General features: G+C 37.6%; 1 protein-coding gene across 4 annotated transcripts in view; it reads right to left on the bottom strand.

Annotated features, from left to right (window-relative positions):
- MRE11 (MRE11 homolog, double strand break repair nuclease) overlaps nucleotides 1-27,440 on the bottom strand; it is a 71,371-nt gene that overhangs the window by 18,569 nt on the left and 25,362 nt on the right. For all 4 annotated transcript variants that reach the window (XM_067038271.1, XM_067038272.1, XM_067038273.1 and 1 more), the window contains 7 exons: nucleotides 24,708-24,893; nucleotides 24,063-24,234; nucleotides 22,384-22,464; nucleotides 18,253-18,379; nucleotides 15,360-15,460; nucleotides 13,961-14,134; nucleotides 8,098-8,154 (listed from right to left, as the gene is read on the bottom strand). In XM_067038271.1, coding sequence (XP_066894372.1) covers nucleotides 8,098-8,154; nucleotides 13,961-14,134; nucleotides 15,360-15,460; nucleotides 18,253-18,379; nucleotides 22,384-22,464; nucleotides 24,063-24,234; nucleotides 24,708-24,893 — 898 coding nt within the window. The remainder of the gene's footprint in view (nucleotides 1-8,097; nucleotides 8,155-13,960; nucleotides 14,135-15,359; nucleotides 15,461-18,252; nucleotides 18,380-22,383; nucleotides 22,465-24,062; nucleotides 24,235-24,707; nucleotides 24,894-27,440) is intronic.

The following is a 27,440-nucleotide window of genomic DNA, read 5'->3' as shown; positions in this document are numbered from 1 at the left end:
TCATCTCACCCTCCCTTCCCCTCTTGGTATCCATACATTTGTTCTCTACATCTATGTCTCTATTTCTGCTTTGCAAATAAGTTCATCTGTACCATTTTTCTAGATTCCACATATAAGTGATATTATGATATTTGTTTTAGGTGTATGGATTTAAATAAAAGATAGTGATTCCTTTTTTCATGAAATTAAAAAAAAAAGAAAAACACTCACCAAAAATAGCTGCTATCTCTGGGTGATGAAATTTTAGGGTTCTTTTTGTTTTCTTCATTATTCTTGAATATTACAAATTTGCTACAATGTATGTTTTCTAAAATATTACTTTTATAATCAGAAAAACATAAGCAATAATCTCTTACAAATATATAGTAAAAAGAATTAGGTAGAACAAAACAATTGAAAGCCTGGAAAATAAAAACCTGAGGGCCAAGATTTCAACTTAATAAATTTTAATTTGATAAGAAACTGTCTAGAAAAGACAAGTTTGAGACTTAATGAAATATCCTAACTCTGAAATGAATATAGATTTTCTGATTAAAAACAGAATAAGAGCAATGCTACCCTGATCTCTTCCTTCAAACCTATCAAAATGTAACAAGGAGAACAAAAATTTTAAAAATACCTTTTTGAATAAAATTAGAAAATTGCTCCACCCACAAAACACAAAACCTAGGAGAAAGAGTTAATGGGTATAGTGAATATTTGGCCTTATCCAGGGAGAAGGTTGAGAAGAGTTTCCAACAGTGTAGAGAGCTCCAAAATTGATCTACGCATGCCAAGAGGCCATGACAACAGTCTCTCTTGCTTGGAATGACTAGTTCTGGGTCTAAGAATAGGCATCTAGAGCTTTTCTAAGATCTGTGTGGTGCCATAAAATATGGAGAGACAGGGCTAGATGAGGAGATAAGCACAGAGCAGGCAGGGCAGAAGCAGGAGTGCAGCGGGTAGGGGGAGGTGTAGGTAACTCAGCTTCACGCTGATGAACTTGCTGAAGTGAAACAACAGCTAAGTCACTATGGGAACGGCTCAACATGGCATTACAACTCCAAAAGAACAAAACTTTAGGGAATACAACCAAAAAGATACAGAGAAAAAATAGTTGAAAAAGATTTCAATTCATCTTTCTTGCCCCAGATGAAGTACAGTCAGTCCTCATAATTTTCAGACTCCGTATATGCAAATTCACCTACTTGCCAAAATTTATTTCTAACTCCTGATGCGTTTGTGGTCATTCATGGACACGTGCAGAGAGGCGCAAATTCTGAATCGCCTGACACACACCTTCCCAGATGAGGTCGAACGAGGTGACACTCAGCCTTCTTTAAACGAGTATCCTTTTCACAGTACGTTCCTTTAGTGCTGTGTTCACAATTTTGTGCTTTCAGCTGGGGATTCGACTTTTAAAATGGCCCCCAGTGTACTGCTGAAGTGCTGTCTAGGGTTCCTAAGTGCAAGAAGCTGTGATGTGCCTTATGGAGGAAACACATGCGTCATATACGCTTCATTAAGGCATGCGCTGAATGGGCCACAAGTCCAATGCTAATGAATCAATGATATATATTGAGTAAGGTCTTAAAACAGAAACACACATGGAAAGGGTTATGTATTAATCAGTTAACAAAAATGTAACCAGTGGCTGGCAGGAACCCATTCCTGTATTTCCCCTAGGAGCAACAGTTTAGTGTTCACTCAGTGTTTACAGTGACTTTATAGAATACAACTACGATGAATAACAAGAACTAGCTCTACATTAAAATATATACATACAGGGACTTCCTTTGGTGGCACAGTGGTTAAGAATCCACCTGCCAATGCAGGGGACGCGCGTTCGAGCCCTGGTCTGGGAAGATCCCACATGCCGCGGAGCAACTAAGCCCATGAACCACAACTACTGAGCCTGCACTCTAGAGCCCATGATCCACAACTACTGAGCCCACGTGCCACAACTACTGAAGCCCGTGCACCTAGAGCCTGTGCTCCGCAACAAGAGAAGCCACTGCAATAAGAAGCCCACGCACCACAACGAAGAGTAGCCCCAGCTTGCTGCAACTAGAGAAAGCCCGCGCGCAGCAACGAAGACCCAATGCAGCCAAAAATAAATAAATAAATTTATAAAATAAAAAATATATATATATTTAAAAGAAAAAAGGAGACCTAAATTACATAATAAGGTAGATCTAACTGATACATACATGTTGAACTCTGTACTCTGAAAATAAACAATATACTTCTTTTCAAGACCCCATGAAATGTTTTACCCAATATGTAATGGAATGCTAAGAAAAACATCAATTCTAAATAGTAAAAAGAATATTATCATACTTTTTAATCACAATGCAATAAAATTAGAAATTAGTAAGACAAAAGCCTGGACTCCAAACTGCAAAACAAAACAAAAATTGTAGAATACCTAGAAAATGATAATAAAAATACTGCATATCAGAACACATGAAACAATTTAAAAATGAATTGTTAAATTAAAGCAAAGAAAGGAGAATGGAGGGAAAAAAAGACCTAAGGAAAATTAAAAGAATTATGATAAAACACTCTGCTCAATTCTAAGTAATTTGGAAAATAAATGACCTAAACTGAATCAAAAAAGATAGACAGTCTCAGTAGACTAATTAACAACATTTTGAGAAAATTCTTAAAAGAACTACACTCCCGAAAAGGATCACAACCAGAAAGTTTCACAGGTAAGTTCTACCAAATCTTCAAAGAACAGATGATTCCATGGCTACTTCAGTAGGAACAGAGCATAAAGAAAGAAAGCTTCCAGCTGGTTTTTATAAAGCCAGCATAACATGGTACTGAAAACTGACAAAGGACTGCATGTACAAAAGGAAAATTACAGTATCTTACTCATGAATATCAAAGCAAACAAAAGGAACCCCGGGGCCCATGGAAAGACCAGTACACCTATTAACAGGGGCTTCACAAAGTGATACTAAGGTTGGGTCAATAATAGGATAGAAAATAATATAATTCACCATATTAACAGAACACAGGAGGAAGAAACCTGCATGCTTATCTTCATAGATGCCAAAAAAAGCTCTTAATTCATTACCCATTCTGGATTTAAACAAAAAACTCTCAGGAACAAGTGGATACTTCTTTTACATAACAAAAACCCTAACTCTGCTATTACACAAACACACATACAGAGTGTGCACACACTTTCACCCGAGTGCTCTTATAAACCAATTAGAGAAAGACCAATGCCCTAGCCAAAAGAAAAGATATTCTATGCAAAGAACATGATCAGGTGTTTCATATAAATAAAACTTATAAACAAAAATTTAAAAAAATTAAAAAATTGCTCAGACTCGCTAGTAATACAAGTAGTATGAGTTAAAAGCAACAGTAAGAAATAATTTCTCACCACTTAAATTTGTAAAGATCAAAAGATGTAGTAATATGTCATGACCGCAAGGATGCAGGGAAATAAGCACTCCCTAATACTATGGGTGGGGAGAGGAACTAGTGTAAAATATTTGGAGTGATTTGGCAGAATCTAGCAAAATTTAAAACACATATGCCTTTTTATGATTATTACTTCTTTGAATGAATTATCATCATTGCCAAATTTCATACTTTGCCTTTGTCTAAATACTAAATCTTCATTTTAGCATCTCAAACATTATACTCAGATAATACTTTATCTTTCTGTATAACAGACTATGGACTTTACTGATATCTTTGAACTAAATTACTTCTATGAATTTACCTCATGAGTGGAGGCATAGGGCCAATGGCAAGACAATGTTTCCATATACTTTTTGCGAGATTTAAAAATATACTATCCTAGTATTATTGCACTTTTTTGTAGTAATATAAACGTAACATAAAAATTTACCATTTTAACCATTTTTAAGTGTGTTATTTCAGTGGCATTAAGTACATTCACATTGTTGTACAACCACTGCCATCACCCATTGCCACAACTTTTTCATAATCCCAAATTGAAACTCTATACCCATTAAATAACCCTTCATTCCCTAACCGCCCCCCCCAAACCCCGATAATCACTCTTCTATACTTTCTGTCTGTATGAATTTGACTATTCTAGGTATCTCATGTAAGTGGAATCACATAGTATTTGTTCTATTATATCTGACTTACTTCACTTAGTATAATGTTTATATCCATGATATAGTATGTACCATTCTATACTTCAATTTCATTCCTTTTAAGGCTGAAGAATATTCCAAAGGATGTAGGTATCACATCTTATTTATCCATTCATCTTTTGATAGACTTTGGATCGTTACTATCTGTGGGCTATTGTAAATAATGTTATGAACACTGGTGTACAAATATATGTTCAAGTCCCTGCTTTCAATTTTTTTTGGTAAATGCACAGAAGTGGAATCACTAGATCATATGGCAATTCTATGTTTAATTTTCTGAGGAACCATCATACTGTTTTCCACAGTAGCTTTTATCTCCCCACCAGCAATGCATAAGGGTTCCAATTTCTCTATTTTCTTGCCAATACTTGTTACTTTTTAATTTTTGGATAATAGCCATCCAAAGGGGTGTGAATTGTATCTCATGGTTTTGACTAGAATCTCCTAGTGATTAGTGATGTTGAGCATCATTTCATGTGCTTTCTGGTTACTTGTATTTCTTCTTTAGAGAAATATCTATTCAAGCCCTTTGTTCATTTTAAAATTAGGTTGTTTTGTGTTGAATTTTAGGAGCTCTTTATATATTCTGGTTATTAATCCTTTATCAGATATATGATTTGCGAATATTTTCTCCCATGCTATTGGTTGCCTCTTCACTCTGTTAATAGCACTTGGTATTACAGTTTAAAAGAGGGTATCAACCCTGCCTCAAATTCAGATAGAACATAAGAAAGAAATCAGAGGCCCAGTCCAACTATGGACTATGGATCAGACTAAGAAGAGTTTTTACATTTTTAAAGGACTGTAAAAAAAAATATGTGACAGACACCATATATGGCTTGTAAAACCTAAAATATTTACTATTTGGCCTTTTATTTAAATATGAACTTATAATTAAAGAAAATACTTGAGAGTGTTTCTATGTGAACAAAAAGACATTAAAGCATGTTTTTTCTCTACTGGAAGGACTAATGTTTTTGTTTGTCTGTTTAAATAATTTAAGTATGATACTGGGATTCATATTCTGAGCTAAATAATTCTGCAAAACTGTGAACCACAGCTTGGGAAAGTCCCAAACTCTATTAGTCAAGTTCTAAATAGAATGCTGAGAATGAAAAAATTTATAATACCCTATGGCATACTAAAAAATTACCTAAGAAGCCCTGATTACCTGTTACAGTCTTAAAATACAGCTGAAAATCTGAACTCCAAAATTCTTTCTTCTGAAAAACTCCCATATGAAATTTCTAATACCCTCTCCTTACTATCCTTGAATAAAATGTTCACTCTTACTCTTTAAAAGACTAATGAAAAACTGATATTAGTGATTTCAAACATAAAGTATCCATTATAAAGAAATATTTATGTAATCTGTGAAATTGAAAAAGTCAATCAAGGGACTTCCCTGGCAGTCCAGTGGTTAAGATTCTGCGCTCCCAATGCAGGGGGCACCGGTTCAATCCCTGGTTGGGGAACTAAGATCCCACATGCCGCATAGTGCGGCCTAAAAAACAAAACAAAACAAAAAAGAAGTTAATCAAGTTTAAGTCAAATAATCTAAGAACCAGGAATCATTTCTTTCTAGCATTCATTCTTACCATTTGGCAAACTTTCTTTTCTACTTTAAGGGTGCTCTATATAAGATGAATACAAATATAATAAATGTGGTAGGGGATCCCTAATCTATAGCTTTCTCCTCTTCGTTTCCAAAAATCACCTTGTAAAAAAATTTAAAAAGCAACTGATTCTATGCTTATTATAAAGTGATTTTCATGTGCTGCATGATTTTAGAAGTCTTAAATTTTTAGCCATTCATTGGCCATAACTTGTATTAATGTTATTATAATATAAAGCCCTGATAGGACATAGTATGGTGGAAAAGTCCAGACTCGGAGGTAGAACAGGTTAAAAATCCAGCCCCACCATGTGACCTTAAGTCTGGTCTCAGTCTCCTCATTTGTATAATGGAAACTGAGATTAGTATAAGTAATGCACATAGCAAAAATTTAATAAATACTATTTCCCTTTTCCCCTTGAAAACAGTAATGAATAAAGTCAAATAGGTAACCAGTTCTATTTTTTCCCAATACATTTATTTAGGAGAATGACTTTGATATTGGGAATGTTGAGTGTGAAATTTGTGGATGGTGGTAGCTTTTAGTTCTGTAATCAATTACTGAAGGCTATTAATGAAAGACATGGTGTGGGAAAACACTGTAGGCAATACTGGTACTATTGCTGGTAATGTTAGCTTATGTTGCAAAATTTCCTATCTTATTACATGGATAGTGTTAAGTGGTATAAGAGAAAGGTTATCTGTGAAACCTATTACAACTAGACATTTAGAAGGTTATCCTAGCATATTCTTTTTAAAGTAAGGTTATTAACTGAGTTACTATACTGTTCATATTTCTTCATATTCTAATGAAGTGGGACACAATTTGGAGGGAAGGAGTGTCCCAGAACATCAAACTTCTATAGTAAGACAGAGAAAAGAAAAAACCCACAACACCAAAAATGTCACTTTCCTATTCCCTAAAATTCCAGGTAAGTGGCATTACTGGATCAGTTAAAAATCCTAAATAGCAAGTATGGAATGTCAGATGATGAAGTAAATCAGATTTAGACTTGGAAGTTTCATTAAAATTTTTTTAAAAATCCCACAAAAACCTAGAGTCTATCTTATGACCTCTAAAGATGATACAGAAGAATTATTTGATAGCCGATTTTTCCTATCAGAGTCTAAAACTGCTTGACCTTAAAGGCTGTGGTATTACCTAGTAGTCAACTACTAAACAGGATTCCTTTGGAAGAATTCATGGGGGAAAAGAGTAAATTGAGAGTCTCCCTCTCCTTAAGAAGGGTGCTTTTCCTCCTCTCCTTAGTGACTCAGGGCTTGACTTTTGCCTAAGGAGTGTGCTTAAACAAAGGCAAAAAATATTTTAAAAGGGGGGAGGGGGCTCCTATTTATCCCCTTTTTATTGTAGCAGAGCAGAGAGTGGGACTTGTCAAAGTTAATCTGAGGGATATGTCACGTTTCAACTCTTTCCAATTCACCGCCTGGCAGCTACAGTTCTCAAGTATTTAGGGAACGAAAATGGACAGTTGTATGAATTCAGTGAGGATGTTTAAAATTTTCTTTCTACATATATCTGTCTCACCTACTAAACTGAGAATCTCTGGTGGACACAGACTATACCTTTTTCATATTTATATTCCTAATAAAAAACAGAATGGCTACCCACAACAGGTACCATACAAAATGCTGAAGGAAAGCAATCAAGACAAAAGCCCAAAAGTAAATAATTGATAACATAATTTTTAAGTACTAGACAGCAATCATCAATCACTAAGGACAATTAGAAAACAGGAAAATATATTTCAATCATGAATTCACCAAGTATCAGAAAGAGGCCCAAAGTTTAAGTTAACGGTTGCTAACCTCAAGTCCCTAATCTCCTAAGTGACTGAAAAGACAGTGATGAGGGTGAACAGGCTAATTTTAACATTTTAGAAAGCCCAGTGGACACTGTGTGTGTATTTACCTATGATGACACTGCTGATCAAAACACTAAGTTTCTTTCTTTTTGCCCAAACAATATCAGCTCAGTAGGGTAAGATTTTATACTGATAAGATGCTCTAATAGCAGTTGGGAATTATTTTCATTAAAAAGAGTTCTTCGGGCTACTATTCCTGCGCCTCCCCTCCATGCCCGCACCCACCACATACACACATGCGCAATTAAGTAAGTTTTCGACAAGAGCAAAAGGAAAAAAGGAGAATATCAGCAAGCCGAATGAATACCTGTAGGCCGAATTGGAATAAGTCAAAGGCAGCGGTCCTCAGCCAACCCCTGCTCAGTCCTACCCACCCAACAGAGATCCTGTGGACTGACTACTCTAAATAAACCTACTAGTTATTCTGATTTAACAAGCTGACATATAATAAAGGAATTTTCAGAAAAATTACCTCTCGAACTTCATCATCTTCTTCATTCTTCTGTCTGCTTTCTCTGAAACGACGTACCTGGATTGTTAACAGAATAAATAACAAACATGTTACAAACATGTCTGTTATATAAATATAAAACTGATTAACTGATGTTTTCCATGACAACATAAAATTCGGAAATTCAAGTATAGTTTTGTTTCACAAAAGATTAAAGAAGTCATATTTCCCCAGTGACTTACATTAAAAATTCAGAAATGTACTCTTAAGAAAAATTGGCCCTAAGAAAAATGATATTACCTGCTGACCAAATGCTCCAAGTCATTGAAAAACAGCCTGTCGGACTGCAGAGGAAAAAATTCTAATGTCCTATGGGTGTTATACTTCAGTAAAAGAGCTAAAAACAAAAACCTCTCTTTTAATAGGTTTGAATTATTCAAACCGTTGCTCAAATCATTCTTGGGCACCTGGCTGCAAGTCATCCAGGACGCTCTCTGAAATGGTACCTGAAGTGGGTGGGCCCCTGAAGATCCATTTTGCTAACAGTCAACCACCAAATGTTTGCTGTCTGCCAATCCTGGTCCTGGTGCCATGAAGGATACAAAGTTTCCTTTTTTACTGGTTCCTGCTCACAAAACTCTTATAATATAGTTATGTAGCTAGAAATAAACTCCATTTATTTAATAATTTACTCGGCATATATTTACTGAGTCAAGCTACTATGTGCCAGGTGTTATTGTAGGAACTGAGAATACAATAATGAACAAAGTGGTCAAGAATTCTGCCCTCCATGGAGCTTACAATGTGAGCTTACAATGGAGCTTGCAAGTGTGTTACAAAATAAGAAACAAAATAAAAAGTTATGTTGTATTTTAGAAAGTGTATAGGATCAACTTAATTTACAGCTAGACTGAGAAAGCTCCATCCTTACCTCTGAGGAGCCTCTGGCAGTCCCAGGGCCAAATTATTTACTGATGGATTTCAACCTGCATGAGCAGTAAGACAGCATGGTTTGATTATGTGACCAGAGAGGCATAAAAGACTCCCTGGAAACTTCTGCACAGATCTTGGTGTTCTGTCCCAGGTTTGCTGTGTGCATATAAGGACATGAGAAACAGACACCTGGTATCTCAGATCCCTAATGCCTGCCTGTACTCCTTCTCTTGCTGTACTGTTATCAGTTGCCTTTAAATAAAAACTTTAAGTGAGTATGTTCAGTGGAGTCTTATGAGTCCTTTCAAATATGTGAACCTGTGAAATCTTTGCAAAAGGTGTTAAGTGCTCAGAAAAAAGTAATGCAGGAAGAGGGACAGAGAATGCTGAGGAGAGGCTACATACAGGATGATCATCAAAGGCCTCACGGAGAAAGTAGCAAAGCAAGAAGGTAGCAACGATTTTAAAAGGTAGGGAATGAACCTTGCAAATAACTGGGGAAAATCATTCCAGTCAAAGGAAAGAATATATGCAAAGGCACTGGGGCAGAAGCATGGTATGTTGAAGAAACAGCAAGGAGGTCGCTGGGCTGGAGCAGACATAAGGATGAAGAAGTAACAGAAACCACATTGAGTAAGGCCTTGGGAGCAACTGTAAGGACTTTTGTTTTTAGGCAGGAGTGACTTCATCTAAACTATGTTAGGATCACCAACAGCTCAGCTGAGCTGAGGACAGAACAGAGTGTGGAGGAAAAGCACAGGCAGAAACAGGGAGACCAGTTTGAGGCAACAGGAGTAATCAAAGTGAGAAATGGCCAGGCCTTGGACTACTGATAGAGATGAAGGTGCTGAGAAATAGTCACATTCTGTATATATTCTGAAAGTAGAGTTAAAAGATTTCCAGACAGCATATAGGTGACAGAAAAAGAGGAGTCAAGGATAACTTCAAGGCTTATCGCTTGAGCAAATGAAAGAATTGTGCTTCCACGAGAACCTTACAAGTAAAGCAGGGGCTAAGGTTCAGCAATTCAGACTGGGAATGTTGGAAGTTAGAGAGGTCTATTAAACATCCGAGTGGAAGGTCTAGCACGTTGTTGGCTACTTAAGTCTTGAGTTGAGAGGAGAGGTTTGGGCTAGAATTTTGAAAAGTCATCACCAGATGACAGTATTTAAAGCCAAGAAGCTGGGTGAGAATACAAAAGGAATATGTAGATGAAGAAGGGGTCCAAGGACCCAGTTCTGGAGACTTCAACTTAAGAGGCTGGAGAGGTGAGAGGAATCAACAACAGAGACTGAGAATACACAGACGATGAGCTGGGAAGAAAACCAGAAGAGTGTAGAGCCCTAAAAGCCAATGGAAAAGAGGTTTTAAGAAGAGGTCAAGTGAGATTTAAGATGGAGAATGGACAATGGATTTAGCACTGGAGGTCACTGGTGTTTTGACAAGAGTAAATTCACTGGAAAGAGGGGGTCAAAACCCCTGAAGAGATGGATTTAAGAGAAAAACGAAGGCAAAGAATCTGGGCAGCAAATACAGAAAACTCTGTGAAGCAATTCTGCTATAAAAGAGGAAAAAAGAAATAGAATAACAGCGAAAGGGATATAGGATCTAGGCTCCAGAGTTTTGTTGAAAGAAATAGCAGCATGTTTGTTAAGATTCAGTAGAAGGGAAAAAATACAGGAATAATATATTTTTTAAAAGACGGCACAGCATGTAACAGTGCTCAAGGTGGCATGTGATATATCAAAAGCACTGAGTCATTCACAGAAGAGAAATGAGCATCAGAGTAAAAATACTGAGCAGGCATTATGTGCCAGTGTACCGAGGGCTTACATGTATTCTTTTAATCCTCACAACAACCTTGAATGAAGTTCTATTATCCCCATTTCATAGATGAGGAAACTGAGGCACAGAGAGGTTAAATACTTCACTGAAGGTTCCATAGTGAGTAAGGTCATCTGGTCTATAGCCCATACTCTTAGCCACCATGCTACACACACACACCACACACACACTCTCTCTCTCTCTCTCTCTCTCTCTCTCTCTCTCTCTCTCTCTCTCTCTCCCTCTCTCTCCCTCTCTCTCTCTCAAAAGTCATGATGTCACTCCAGGTGTGGATGATCAATTTGGGGAATGGAGGGTGGGAAGGAGGGTTTGTTTTATTTATTTACTTTTTTAGAGCAGCTTGCGTCCACAGCAAAATTAAAAGGAAGGCACAGAGATTTCCCATATAGCCCTGTCCCATACATGCACAGCCTCCCCTCTTAATATCAACATCTCCCACCAGAACTGTACAGTTGTTACAACTGATGAACTGATACTGACACTCGATACTCCATATCACCTAAACTCCTTAAGGTTCACTCTTGGTGGTGTACATTCTATGAGTTTGGACAAATGTATAATGACATGTATACATGTATAACCCACCATTACAGTTTGATACAGAGTAGTTTTACTGTTCTAAAAATCCTCTGTGAATCCACCTTTTCATCCCCTTATCCCATCCCTGCCCAACCACTGACAACCACTGATTTCTGTACTATGCCCATAGTTTTACCTTTTCTAGAATGTTACATAGCAGGAATCATACATTAAGTTACTTTTTCAGATTGGCTTCTTTCAGTTGGTAATAGTCACTTAAGGTTCCTCCATGTCTTTCAATGGCTTGATAGGTCATTTCTTTTTAGCACAGAATAATATTCCCTTGTCTAGATGTTTCACAGTTTACTTATTCATTTACCTACTGAAGTACATCTTTGTTGCTTCCAAGTTTTGGCAATTATGAATAAAGCTGCTATAAATATCATGTGCAGGTTTTTGTTTAGACATAAGTTTTCAACTCCTTTAGGTAGATACCTAGGAGCACGACTGCTGGAGAGTATGGGAAGAGTATGCTTACTTTTATAAGAAACTGACAAACTGCCTTTCAAAGTGACTGCACCATTTTGCATTCCCACTCGCAATCTAAGAGTTCCTGCTGCACCACATCCTCACCAGCATGTGGTGTTGTCGGTGTTCTGGAATTTGGCCATTCTGACAGGTGTTTAGTGGCATACCTCTTTGTTTTAATTTACACTTCCCTAATGACATAAGATGTACAGCATCTCTTCATATGCTTACTTGCCAGCTGACTATCTTCCTTGGTCTGGTAAGGTCTTTTGCCCATTTTTTAACTGGATTTTAAAATTTTCTTATTGTTGAATTTTAAGAGTTTTTGTATATTTTAGATAATAATCCCTCATCAAATGTGTCTTTTGCAACTATCTTCTCCCAGTCTGTGGCGTGTCTTCTCATTCTCTTCACGTTATCTTTTGCAGAGCAAAAGTTTTTAATTTCAATGTAGTCTAGCTTATCAATGACTTCTTTCATGAATCGTGCTTTTGATGTTGAATCTAAAGTCATCACCATATATAAGGTCATCTAGGTTTTCTCCTATGTTATCTCCTAGGAGTTTTACAGTTTTGCATTTTTACATTTAGGGGGTATGGTCATGTTATATTTATGGCACTTGACTGACAAATCCACCCATGCTAAGTTTATGAACTTAACACATCCAGAGCCACAGAGTAAGTGGTTTTAGAGTATGGATTATCTGTCTTCCCTGTGAAAGTATCTGGCATTTAATATTACTGGTTGTACAACAGTTGACACCATAAGGCTTTAAAAGAATCTTGTTAAATGACTAAAAGCACAAAAATAAAAGCAAAAGGGAATGAGTTCTAAAAATAACATTTTGTTCTTCTGCTCAGAGGGAATTTGGAAAATACAGAAAATGATCCCCTACAATCCTACTACCTGAGCATAACCACTGATAATGTTTGGAATATCTTCTTTCATTCTTTGCATACACGTACCCACTCATATATAAAATAAAAATAACTGGGATCACATTGTGTATAGTTTTACCTCTTTGGAATTCTTTTCCCACTTAACACTGAAAATACTTTTCCATGTTCTTCAAAAGTGTAATTTTTTAATAGCTGCATAGTATTCCATACTATGTATGTGCCAATATTTATTTTACCAAAACATTTCCAACTTTTCCCCACTGCAGATAACACTGACATAAATTACTCCCCATTCTAATCTCTATCTCATTATTGTCTTAGGAAAATCTCCCAGAGCTGAGTTAAAGGACAAATCTTAAGCTTCTTGACATGCTTAAGAAGGCAAAAATGCTTTTCAGTGCAACTGTTCAAACTCTGATACTCCTATCAGCAGAGTACGAAGTATCTTTCTCAAATTGTTGCCACTTCGACAGATTAAAAAAATACATTTAATTTGAGCTTCTTTGATTATCCTAGGTTAAATACCAGTTTCATATGCCTATTAGCCATTTGTATTTCTTTTATGAACCACCGATTCAGGTCCTCTGTTCATTATTCTGTTGAAATGTTTAATATTCTTCTTAAGAGTCATAAGAGCCCTTTAATGTAGTAAGAATATTAACCTTTTGTTCTGCCCACATACGAATATTTTCTCCATGTCGATAACTTCTTGTTTTGTTTTTTGACAATTTGACATGCAAACATTTAAAAAATTTATGTAGTCAAATCTAAAGAGCTTTTCCTCTGCTTTTATGCTCAGAGGGACTGCATCTCCTAGGTGAAATTCAAAATCTCAAAATCAAAACTTAATAAAAAATTGAGATAAGCAGACATTTTCACCCTATGAGGTTCATTTTAAAGCACTTTCATGATCTTCAAGAGAATATACTAGCTATGGGGAACAAAACTAACATTCACTGGGTATCAATCATATTTGAGACTGTGTTCTAGACACTTATTAGACATTTTCTAATTTAATCCTCACTTAATGATCTCAATTTTATAGATGAGGAAACTAAACAAATCAGTGAAGTTAGTGATTTACCAGAAAGAAACTCAGAGCTACTCTTAAGGAGAGACTATCTAAATAATAGATTTTCCAACCCAAATTAGTTACTCACCTCTTCATCGATTTTATCTTCTAGGGCATCAGTATGACGTTCTTTAAGAAATCGCTGTGTTTTTTCCAACTGATATTTCACTAATTCCTCTATGGCATCTTTTTCTTCCTTGTCCACAAATTCTTGTACTGCTTCACCCATTCCCCTTTCTGTAAGAAGTGAGAGCTGCACGTTCTGTAAGAGACATATAAATCACTGGATGCAGTATCTTCCTTACAAAACACTTCTGTATAAGCAAGGAAAATTACAGAATAATTTTACCAGAGAAAAAGACAAAAAAGTTATCTAGTTATGGAGGGAAAACACAGCAAAGCAAAATAAATCAATGGACAGTAATTAAGCATACTGATAAATGTTAAGGGCCAGAAAAAGCAAAGTAAAAACAAGAAACAGGAGTAGAGTACAGGACTTGTGAAAATGCAGAGGCCTGAGAGGCTGGGACATAGAGTCCAGAAATAGCAGCTGATGACAAAGACAGCAGGTTAACCAGTGTGGTAGGCAGAAAAATGGCCCCTAAAGATGTCCACATCCTAATCTCTGGGACCTGTGAATATGTTACATGGCAAAGGAGAATTAAGGTTACAGATGGAATTAAGGTTGCTAAGCAGCTGGCTACAAAACTGGGAGATTATCAGGGACTATCCAGGTGGGCCCAGTGTAATCACAAGCATCCTTGAAAACAGAAAGGGAGACTGAAGAAGGGAGTCACAGAGAAGTATCCGGGGAAACGACGGCCAGACAGATCCAGCGTTGCTTGCTTTGAAGACGGAAGAAGGGGGCCCGGAGCCAAGAAACAAAGGTACCTCCAGAAGCTGGAGAAGATGAGGATATGGAATCTTCCCTACAGCTTCCAGAAAGGAACACAGCCTTGACAACACCTCAGTTTTTGTCCAGTGAGACCAGTGTCTGGTTTCTGACCTACAAAACTATAAGGTAATAAGCCTGTGTTGTTTTAAATCCCTAAGTTTGTGGACATTTATTCCAGCAGCTATAGGAAGCTAATACAACCAGAGGATCTCAAAGCGGTGTATACCCACAAAAATAAGAATAGCTTCACCATCCAGTGGCTTATTAATAAAGTAACTCTGAAATTACATCCAGATACAAGAAAATTAAATCCTGGATTCAGACTTAGGTAGTAGTGATAAAAAGAGAGAAGGATAGCAACACTGACAATAATAGACACAGTAATAACAATATGAATGACTAACATTAATTAAGTACTTATTTTTCTTGATACGTAATAACTATAAATGAATGTAACTGTCACCCTGCTTACTTCATGGAGACATTCTGAGGATTCATTTTGTTTAAACTATCAATTACACATATATTAAATTAAAATCTGTTGTTATAAGATAGCCATTATCCAAACTGAGAACTGTAACTAAGAAATTACCTTCTCTGCGGTTTGAAAATACTGTTTCACAAGGTCTTCTACCCTTAGAGTTGTTCCTTCTGAAGGTTTTGTGATGAACTTCCCAAAGTTGATCTCTTCTCCTAGAAAAAAGAAGTCCATGAAAAAAAAAAAAAAGTAGCAGTTTCTCTTTTAATGTTACGTGCCCAAACTCACTGAAGGTTGCTCTCAGTGAAGGAGGTATGGCCAAACTTTATCAACTGTCAGTTTGCTCAACCCAGTAAATTTTGAGGCAAAAACATGTCATTTTTGCTAATATCTAGAGTTATTTCCCCAAAGCCTGTATTTCTTTTCCAAATCTCCAAGTAGTATGTCTCTTGGAGCTGTTCTCACAGAGTGGTCCACAGATCTCTGGGAGTCCCCCATACTGGTTCAGGGGGCTTAAGGTCAAACGTACTTTCATAATAATACTAAGACATTATTTACCTCTTCCACCGTATTGATATTTGCACCAATGATACAAAAGCAGTCATGGGTAAAACTGCTGGTGCCTTGGGATGAGTCAAGGCAGAGTCTCTGAGTTCTACTGAGTTATCACTTCGTACTCACAGTTCAAAACAAGACAAAACAAAAAGCCAGTTTCACATAAGAATGTCCTTCATGAAACAGCAGAAATTACTAATTTAATTAAATCTTGGCCATTAAACACATATCTTTTTAATATTCTGTGAGACAAATGGGAAGTAGGTTTAAAGCACATTTGCTGCATTCCTAGGCAGGATGGTTGTCTCAAAAAACAGCAGGTACAGAATAAAAAGAATACTGGACAAGAAGTCAAAAAGCATAGGGTCCAGTAGGTGCTCTGCTCATAACCTTTTTCAGGGAAATGAATATTAACTGTCTAGCGCGTGTGTGACCTGGTGTGGAAAACACAATGATAAAATGACAGGATGCCGCCCATAATAGCAAATGATTACAATACAAGATGGTAAGTGCTACAACAGAGGTAAGAACAGAAAATATGACACACAGAGAAGAAATAAATTAATTCTTCTCAAAGAAGGCTGAAAATAACATGCAGATAGCAAACACAGTTATCATTTGACTCAAGACTTGCACTGCAACTAAGAAGTCCGCGTGCCACAACTGAAGATCCTGCCTGCTGCAACAAAGATCCCACGTGCCATGACTAAGACCCGGCACAGCCAAAAATAAAAACAAATAAATAACAAACAAACAAACAAAAGACTTTCAGAATGAATAAGACTTACTAAGCAAAAAAGGAAAAAGAAAAAGTATTTCAGGCAGAGGGAAAGTTTATGCAATGGCTTAGGGGGTAAAGAGGCACAAAGTTCAGTATGCCTCTTACAAAGTGGTGAGGACAAGTGAATAGAAATCTTTTTTGAATTTCAAGACAGGAGAATTAATATTACTTCATAAATATGATTACTATATTTTACTATGCCAGACACTATGTTAAGACCATTTACATACAGTCTATCATCTAATCCTCATAACAATCCTGTGAGGCAGGCACAGTTATTATCCTGATTTTGTAGACAAGAAAACAAAACATCAGAGATTAAGTATTTTGCATGATGTCACACATGGAGTTAAAGTAGCAGAGTGGGCCAAAACCACAATTTCATGCTTTCAATAAGATATACAAAAGGGTCATTGTTTCCATTCAGCAATTAATGTTTAAACAAAAAAGGGATCATCAGAACAAAACTGACAATGGATGAAATTCAAGTAACATAAGGTACTAGGTTCTATACTCCACATTCTCACAAATGCTACACCCCCAAAATTTAAGGAATTGATAAGGATGGACAATTAAAGTAAATCACCATCAGTAAGTAACCAGCTAAAATTCATAGCATAAAAATATCATTCTATGATACGGATTTTCCCCCCCAAAACAGTATTCTATGAGCTCCATTTAAACATCCAAATGACTGTTTCAGGCTGAATTAACAGCACACACCATTGTGATCACAATTTCACTATGAAAGACAGAAGCCCATTAAATCAGGGTTAATAAAAATCAAGGTAGCATACATGTAAACAAGGGCCATATTTTTCTATGAAAATTCTGACTCGATAGCTCTAAGGAGATGAGCCTCTGTATTTAAAAGGACCAATACTTCTTAAGAAGAAGCACTGTTTCAGTCAGATGACCTGTTTTTTTTTTTTTTTTTTTTTTTTTTTTTTGCGGTACGCGGGCCTCTCACTGTTGTGGCCTCTCCCGCTGCGGAGCACAGGCTCCGGACGCGCAGGCTCAGCGGCCATGGCTCACGCGCCCAGCCGCTCCGCGGCATGTGGGATCTTCCCGGACCGGGACACGAACCCGTGTCCGCTGCATCGGCAGGCGGACTCTCAACCACTGCGCCACCAGGGAAGCCCAGATGACCTGTTTTTGATAAATGCTAAAATAAGGGCAATTCGTTTCTATGAACTTTAATTGGAAATTAGTTATCTGATCATCAGAAACATCAAACTTAAGCCCTTAAGTACATATCTTTTTAATACTCTGGGACACCTCTTATTTCAAAAGACTGGAGTCTTCTTAAATCACTATACACTGCAAAGTTGAAATATTTAGCCCTGCAAAATTTGAGAGTATATTCTCTGAACATTAATAATGCATAGTAAATAATAGATATTTAAACACTTTATCTCTTAAGTGTGTTGTTAATCAGCAGCACGTTTTAAAAAAACTACAAAAAGCTTCATTTCTTTACTGATATCCACAAGTTTACAAATGATTGCTATCTAATTTTTAGAAGAGATTTAATTATTTCAACTGTCAGTTTGTCTGAGATATTAGAATCATAATAAAACATTTTCCATTATTGTTTTATACTTTTACTAGAGATTGATTTATGTGAAGCCTATAAGAGCATTTTTTAATTTGTAAAGATAACTAGCTTACCTGTGTTTTCCTTTTGTTCTCTACGCCTGAAAAAATGGATAACATCTTTTGGATTAGCTACCCGGTCCACAAATTTCTGGCTAAAGCGAAGAACACTGAACGGTTCAAAGCCTCCACTATAGTCCACCTGGAAATACAGAATAAGCTATGAAGGCTAGGAAACAACAGATCACCAATTTCAGTATTCATGTTTATGTGTAATACTTTTAAGTTAATACGTTAATGTTCCACAGTTCATTTTAAAGATCATGATGATGTTATACCATTTATTCTACTGAGAAAATAAAACTTCAAAGGTTTACGCTTACGCAGAACATTGTTTGATGGAATCAAGATACAGTAAGAATTCCCACAATGTCAGAAAATTACATCTCCCCATGATAAAACCAGCAGTCTAGGTACCAGGAATATCATCTGAAAAGGATGTGAAATTTATAAACAAAATTTTTAAAGCTTTTAAAACAGAAGATTCTTTTTTTTTTTTTTTTTTTTTGCGGTACGCGGGCCTCTCACCGCCGCGGCCTCTCCCGTCGCGGAGCACAGGCTCCGGACGCACAGGCCCAGCGGCCATGGCTCACGGGCCCAGCCGCTCCGCGGCACGTGGGATCCTCCCGGACCAGGGCACGAACCCGCGTCTCCCGCACCGGCAGGCGGACTCTCAACCACTGCGCCACCAGGGAAGCCCCAGAAGATTCTTTACCAAAACAAAATGCTGGCCCTAGATGCATTTGTTAATTGGTCTATCATGTAGGGATAAGCTTTTACACTAGACAAAAATAAATGCTGGGAAAATCCATGGAGGAAAAGAAGCTAGTCTGTGAGCTTTGAGAAATGATCACCTTCCTTCAAAACACAGTACAGTCATCCCTCGGTATTCACAGGGGATTGGTTCCAGGATCCCTAAGAACACCAAAACCTGTGGATGCTCAAGTCCCTTATATAAAATGGCAGAGTTCAATCAGCCCTCCATATCCATGGATGCAGAAGTGCAGGTACAGAGGGCCTGTTTCTATTTATAAAACAACTAATAATTGCTCTCAAGGCAGGCTCTTTGTAAAAAAGTCTATGGTGGTACCAAGCTCTTTACAAAGAAAAATACTACATCTCTTTCTAAGAGATATAATTGTTCTCCTAAACTAGCTGTTCTCAAAGTATGCTCTGGGAATCAGCATTGTACCACATCACCAGCCTTTCCAGATTACTCCTAACCTCCACCCCACTTACACTCTTCATCACACTTAGCACTAGCTAAGATTTTGTTCATGTATACGCTATTTGTTTATTGTGTCTCTGCTCACACCTCCACCTCCAGTAACCCTCGTCTATTTTACCATCACTGTGGCCCTCCTCCCCGCCCACCAGGATGCAGAAAGAAGGTACTCAACATACATTTGTTCACGGTATTAGTGAATCAGTGAGCGTCCTCTAGCCAACACAATGTACTTCTGGAATACTACTTACGTGAAAATATTTGTTCTTTTGTTTCCTTAATGAATTAATAATTTAGTGTGTTTAGAAAAAGGAATGCCAATTTTCAATTCAAGTCTGGTTGGTTCTAATGGTATCAGGCAGACATAGATGAGGCACATGGGACCTTCTGCCCTGATAAAGAGAACTATGTGGTTCCCCTGAAGCAACTATGTTTCTGTTACCCAGACCATCTCTACAGCTGCTGCCATGTTCTAAAACAGAAAATGCCAAATGCTCAAGCTATTGGGCCTCCCCAAAACTCTTCAGACATTTTTAACAGCTGTGCTCCAGCCTAGTTTTATCTGTAATTTTCTGCTCCTAAAAGTCGCAAAACTCGTTCACTAAGCAAACTTTACTGAGTGTCCACAATGTGTAGGCACTCTGCTAAGGGCCAGTGGTACCACCATAAGTAAAACAGCAGCCTGGTTGTGAAGAAATTCACAAGCTGACTGGGAAGATAAACTATGTAAAGAAGTAATTGCAAGCAGAATGTGATGGTGCTGTAAGAAGTATGTACACCGTGCAGTGCAGCCAAAAAAAAAAAAAAACTTTAAAAAGATATTTAATAAAACATTATTATATATATATATATACATACATATAACATTTTATTACATCTGATAGTGAGATGTAATAAAGCCATTCTCTTTCTTGGCAAACTCAAAAAAAAAAAGAAGAAGTATGCACAAAGTAGACTGAGGACACAAAGGAAGAAGCAACGACTCTGAAGGGAAGTCGAGAAAGGCTTCTTTTGAATAGGGGAAGCTTTAAGTGGGTGTTAAAGGGGATATTATGAAAGAAGGAGAGAAGTGCATCCCACGCAGCAGGATCAGCATGGGCGAACATTCCAAAGAATGAAATAAACTCCACTGTGCCTAGGAAAACAGCAACTTTTAGTCCAGTATAACTGGAGCTTAGGAGGTGCTGGCAGGAAATGAGGTTGAAGCAAAGAGGTGGGTTTAGACCAGGTCATGTAAACCCTCTGAATGCCACGCAAGAGTTTATAGACTTGTTCCTGTTAGAGCTAGGAAATCATTAAGTTGTTTTCAGCAGGAAAGACATGCAAGCTCGTATTTTCCAAAGATGATCTTGGCATTAGTGTGGAGAGGCTAGAGGTGGGGAGAGGGGGAAACTGGAGGCAGAGTCAGGCAGTCGGCTACAGGCCAGGTAAGAATCAGGCCTCAGCTACAGCAATGACAACGGGATAGAGAGAAGGGGCCAGATTACTAAATTCATTTAGATCTTGTAAATCTATGAAGTACAACCAAGGGACAAGAGACCCAGTGGCTCAAGGTCATATAGCTAGTGGCAGAGCCAGAAGCAAACCCAAGCAGTCTGGTTCTAGAATGTACTCTTTACCTTCACACGCTATGTCCCAGGGCTTCTCAAATTTTAACGTGCATATAAATCTCTTGGGGATCTTCTTAAAATGTAATTCAGTGGGGTTAATGTGGAGCCTGGGATTCTGTATTTTTAAGAATTTTCCAGGTGATGCCAATGTTGCTGGTTTGAGGGCTGCACCCCTTAAGTACAAGGCTTTAGAAGGACTCTTGGACCTCAACAAGGAGGTCTAAGCTGGAGGTCAAAATTTGGGAGTTGTCATTCTATAGGTGACCATATGCCTAGACTGAACAGAGGGCTAATTGAAAGATAGGAAGGGACAAACATCATTCATAGTAGAGAATGCCAAAGAGTGATTCAGTAAGATGACAAAAATCTACTGGATTTGACAACTGAAGGTCATCTTTTTCACCTGAGATGGTGGGGTCAGAGCCTTGACTATAGTGGATGGAGGAAGAGAATATTACATGAGCAATACAGACAATGTATTTTTTTGAAAGAAAATCAGAAAGGGCAGGAGCTAGGAGAAGGGAAAGGCAGAGGGGCAAAAAAAAAAAAAAAGTCTGTTATTTGTTTGTATATATCATTATAGAAAAGATAAGCAGGCTTATAGGCACAGGAAACACTTCAATTTCTTAGATTTTTCTAATACTCTCAAGTACTTATCAATTCTTTCCACATATTTATCAAGCACTTGTTATGTGTCAGGAACTGTTCTGGGATCTTTGGATACATTAGTTAAGAAGATTCACAAAGTTCCGTGCTTCTACAGAGCTGATAGTTTTGTAACTGAGGACAAATAACCAAAATAAATAAATTGGGTATAGTAGGTTAGGAGGATGTGCTGTGGGAAATAAAGAAAAGAAAAAGTAGAGAAGGGAAGTGAAATCAGGAGTGTTGGAGAGAGGGTATGGGGGTTGCAATCTTAATTAGGCTGGGGCCCACTGAGGTGGCATCTGAGCAGATCTGGAGGAGGTGAGAGCATGTCTGATGCATCTGAGAAATTACAAGAAGGCCAAGTGTGTGGAAGGGAGGGAGAGAAGGGAACAGTAAATGATGAAGTCAGAGAGCACAGCCAACGTATCAAGTACAATAGACTATTTAGAAAATAAGAAAAATAAGAGAAAAAAACCACAAACGTATCAAAATGAAACTATGATTAAATCAAATCCTGGCTGCTTTATTATTTTTTCCACCAATGATGACTGCTCTTTTTACTATACGTACTCTCTTTGGTACTTTTGCAAAAAAATCCATGTAAACTGTACAATATTCTCCTCTGAATATCCATAAAGTTGAATTTATCTAAAGAGGACTTACTCGCAGTCGTATAAGAGGCTTCTCTGGCTGTCGAGAATTTCCCAGACGTTCCCGTTCTGCATTTTCAAGCATTTCTTCAATCTCAAAATAAAGATATTGTCATGTCTAGGGGGAAGAGGTACTACCGGCTGGCATCTAGTGGTTGAGGTCAGAGAGGACTTGTAAAAATCCTACCATGCACAGAACAAGCTCCCACAACAAAGTGTTACCCAGTAAAATGTCAATTGTGCCAAGATTGAGAGACCCTGGGCTCCCTGACTAGGCCAAGACAATCCATTCATTTCTCACCTCCCTGGCCTCAGAGATGGGGTTCAGGGACAAGTACATGACCTCAGTCCAGGGAAACTCAATGCTAGGGGTTTGGAACTACTGGGAAAAAATGATTCTTTCAGCTGTAAGGACAATGTAAGTCTGTGGGCCACCACGTGAAAATGCCTTGCTTACAGTGAAGCTTAAGACAGAAACCATCAGACTGGGTGGCACAGAACTACACACAGAAACAGAGAAAACTACAGTCTTAATTTGAGTTTCTGGATCTAGTCATTCTGAAACCAGCAAACTCTTAAACTTTCCAGTTATATGAGTTACATGTTGCTAGTAAGCTGTGACACTGGGTGAGTTACTTTATCTAAGGTTCAGCTCCTCTTTCTATAAAATGTGTATGGTAGACTCTATTTACCTATAGCATCGTTCAGTGGATTAAATGCAAAATGCTGTCAACAGTGTCCAGAATATATACGCCACCAATGAATATCAGTGATAATTATCATTATCATTATTATGATTTTTATAAGAATAAAACGCAAAGCAGAAGAGTCTACACAGCGTAAGAACTGAATAAGTGTCAGTAATTAATGTTATTAAGCTGTCAAGTTCCATATTATTAAATTCATTCACCCAACTTCATAGTGGCTCTAGAATTTCCACAGTGGTTTAGGGATGGCAATCTGCATGGTGGGAGGTATGGGACTTACACTGAAGTGACAAGGTGCATAGCACACATTTTAAGATTTTATTTGGAGGGAGACTTCAGGGTGAAAGGGATGTGTGATAGAGATTATCAGAGAGGCTAAGGTTCTCCTCATCTACCATAACATCCTGCCATTCTCCAATCAAAGCCACTGCCTGCTTTCATTAATAAAATGAACAAATTATTGAATCAGGATAAAAAGAGAGAAAAGATTACAAATACGTTTTTGAGAAGGAGGAAAGGATCTGGGAGAGGGGCTTAATTAAACAAAGTTTCTTCTATTTATAACAATTCCTCCCTCTGGAAGACATTAGTTTCGGGGGGTTTTTTTTGATGTGGACCATCCTTAAAGTCTTTATAGAATTTGCTACAATATTGCTTCTGTTCTGTGTTTTTGGTTTTTTGGCCACCAGGTATGTGGGATCTCAGCTCCCTGACCAGGGATGGAACCCACTACCGCTGCCCTGGAAGGCAAAGTCTTAACCACTGGACTGCCAGGGAAGTCCCTATTTAAAAAAAAAAAAAAAAAAAGAAAAAGAAAAAAATTTGATACAACTGAACTCATTTATAAAACAAAGTGGTTCCTTATGGGCTTCATGAGAATGTAACAAATATAATGACTTCCCTCTACTCTACTGAAGTATTTAATTCAAGGTAAATAACCTCTCAACTAAAGTAGATCTCACTGACCTTTATCTAGAAGAATTACCTTCTCCAAGCAGAAGCCTTGTATGGCTTGGGTTACTTTAGGATTATCAGGGTTAAAAATGTCTGGATGATCAGCCAGAACAACATCCTCCATGAAAAACTGCCGCACTGTGTGGAGAGGAATTTTCTGCATGTTCATCTTCCTTCCTTTAATACGCAGCAAACCAACGTGTCTGAAATGAGGAGGGAAATGAAAGCACAGTCACATTGCAAACTTCCTCAGGAAAATGTGCACATCAAAACTATCATATTTCTAAATTTCTACAAATTATTTATAAAACACCCTTAAAGTGTTTTTAGTAATTTAATCTTAATGTATCACAGGAAAAAAACATTCTTCTTCCCCAAAATAAAATCCATTCATACATCATTTTTCCTATAGCACTCTAACTTAAAATTTAGTTAATGAAAACATTAGCCTTGAATTGGCCTAATGAGCAACAAAATCATTAATACCACTGGGATCTTCTCCTGTTGAAAATAGCTTAAAGTCTGGGCAAACAGTAAGACTGTATTGAATGATCAATCTTTATGAATAAATCTATCATATAAATAACAGCATCATCAGTACCTTGAGCCTAAGAGATGGTTAGACTATCATAGCAAATTTTTTAAAATTGATTTAAAATCTATAATAATTACTCACTTCTTTACAGCTTCTCCTGGGGAAAGAGAAGTGACCACTGAGCTTCCAGGTTGTGATACGTAAAAGAGCTGTTGTTCATTTTTGGTTGGAGCTATTTTACACTCATGTTCATGGCCCCAGATAACAAGATCAATGAAGTCATCCAAAAACTGTTCTGGAATGAAGTTAGTATTTCCGTGTTTACTCCTATGCCAAGATTTTTAAAAATAAATATTATAAATGTCCAGAGATATAGAAAAACATCATAATAAATAAGTCTGTATAGATCTTTGTTTCTCCATTAACCTAAGATTTATTACATCCCTTCTATATGCCAGAAACATTCAAGGGATTGGGGATGCAAAGACAGTATCTAATTCCTGCCCTCAAAGGGTTTACAAACATGCAGGACACTGACAAGTAGAAGCCTCAAAAGAGAAAGCAGTCAATTCTACATACAGAGGCAGATCACAAAAGGCTTTAGAGAGGAGTAACTCCCCCTATGGGAAAGTCAGAAAAGCATGAGCTCTAAAAATACTAAAAACCGGGCTTCCCTGGTGGCACAGTGGTTGAGTCCACCTGCCGATGCAGGGGACACGGGTTCGTGCCCCGGTCTGGGAAGATCCCACATGCCGCAGAGCGGCTAGGCCCGTGAGCCATGGCCTTGGAGCCTGTGCTCCTTAACGGGAGAGGCCACGACAGTGAGAGGCCCGCGTACCGTAAAAAAAAAAAAAAAAATACTAAAAACCTATAAATTGGTCTGAGTGTATACCAGAGTACAGAAAAAATGGGAAGTGAGTTTAGTCTAAGCTTTGTAAAATAAAGTCAAAACTCTAAATATGTTGCATCATTTTTTTTTTTTTTTTTTGCAGTTTGCGGGCCTCTCACTGTTGTGGCCTCCCCCATTGCGGAGCACAGGCTCCGGATGCATAGGCTCAGCGGCCATGGCTCACGGGCCCAGCCGCTCCGCGGCATGTGGGATCTTCCCGGACCGGGGCACGAACCCGTGTCCCCTGCATCGGCAGGCGGACTCTCAACCAGTGCGCCACCAGGGAAGCCCTCCATCATTTTTTTTAACATGTTTCTTTTACTGACTATAAAAATAGTGAGAATGTCAGTCTTACACAGAGAAGAGTTTTCAATATTAAATAAAATATAGTATGAATATGTGATTTTCAAACTCTCATTTTATACCTAGATTAACTGCTATTATTAAAAGATATGTGAAAACCCAAAGAGAGGAAGACAAAAAAAAAAAGTTTTCCCTAATACTGATTGATATCACTGAGAATTTAAGTAAAAGTGTTCAAATACTTCAACCAGCATTCACTTAAGGCAAACTGACATTCATTCACTGAACAAATATTTACTGTGTGTCTACTATGTGTCAGGTTTCCCAGGTCTCTTCTAGATACTGAAGACATAGCAATGAACAAAGTCCTTGCTCTAGTGGGGGACATTAGCAATAATACAATATGTTTACATATATGCATACATACACACACATACATATATATATAATTTGTCAGGTAGTGACAGTTGCTATAAAGAAATATAAAGGGAAAAATTACATGGAAAAGGGAGGCTACTACTATACAAAGGGTCGTCAGGGAAGGCATCTCTGACAGGAGACAAATGAGCAGAGAACTTAGAGGAGGGATCAGGATTGCCTGGGAAGAAAGTCCTAGGCAGAGGGATAAGCTGATGGCAGAGGTGCTGACGTGGGAATGTATTCAGTGAGTTCAAGAACAGCAAGGAGACCAGCGTGGCTAAGCAGAATGAATGCAAGGAAGAGCAGGAAGTGAAATCAGAGAAGTTCATGTATCTAGGAATAGTTACGTAAAAAACATTTTTATGTAAAAAACATTATGATCCTATCACAATCACTGAAGAAATGCAGAATAACTCAAATACGACATGATGTAACTATGCTTTAATGGAGCGCTGGAAAAGGGAAGATTATGCTGGTGGGCTGACTCTGATTTGTGACCTAGAAGCTAATCAAAACATCTTTGTGGAAATATTTTGCATGACAAAATTGCTCAGGGTTTACCTTCTTTTGCTGCAAGAGAAAGAAACTGGTCTACGTATAGAAACAAATGGAAAATAAAGTAAAATGTAAAAGGCTCAAGAATTCTCGCTTAATATGAGAAAACCTGTTTTTTATAAGACCCTGAAAACAGTAACAAAAGAAGCACCTAAAAATGCAGAGGATGACAAATGAACCTAACAGCATTACCAAAAAACTATTATAACCACAATGAAGGGGTAAGGGAAAAGGAACTGACCGAAGTAACTTTAGAAAGTGGTGTTTTTGACTAGATATAGTAAGGCTAAGGACTAAAATAACATACAAACACTGTACCCTAGCTGGCAAATTTGTTTCTCACAGGGCTATGGGTCAGCAATTTTGAAATTACTTTGTTATGTCAACCAGTATTGAAAAAAATAAGTAAACATACCATAGATAATACAATTGAGGTTTCTAACTGTTAGAGAAAGAAGTCACAAATAAGAAAAGACAAAGATGAATCCTGTAGGGCTGGATTCGAATCAGTATGAACTCGTGCTTGTTTTTTTTTTTTTTTTTTTAACACATGTATACATACAGACATGTATGCATGGATTAGTGAATATACATATACTTCTTTAACTCTAGTTATGAGGGCTAAGAGACCCACAGTAGCAATAAGCACATTTAGGGGCCACATCTGGGTTTCTAAATACCACTCTCCAATAAAAGCAATTAGGGCT

This window comes from Kogia breviceps, chromosome 7, assembly GCF_026419965.1.
Source record: "Kogia breviceps isolate mKogBre1 chromosome 7, mKogBre1 haplotype 1, whole genome shotgun sequence".
Lineage (NCBI taxonomy): Eukaryota > Metazoa > Chordata > Mammalia > Artiodactyla > Physeteridae > Kogia > Kogia breviceps.
The sequence above is the reverse complement of the archived record's forward strand: the minus strand, read 5'-3'. Positions and strand labels throughout refer to the sequence as shown.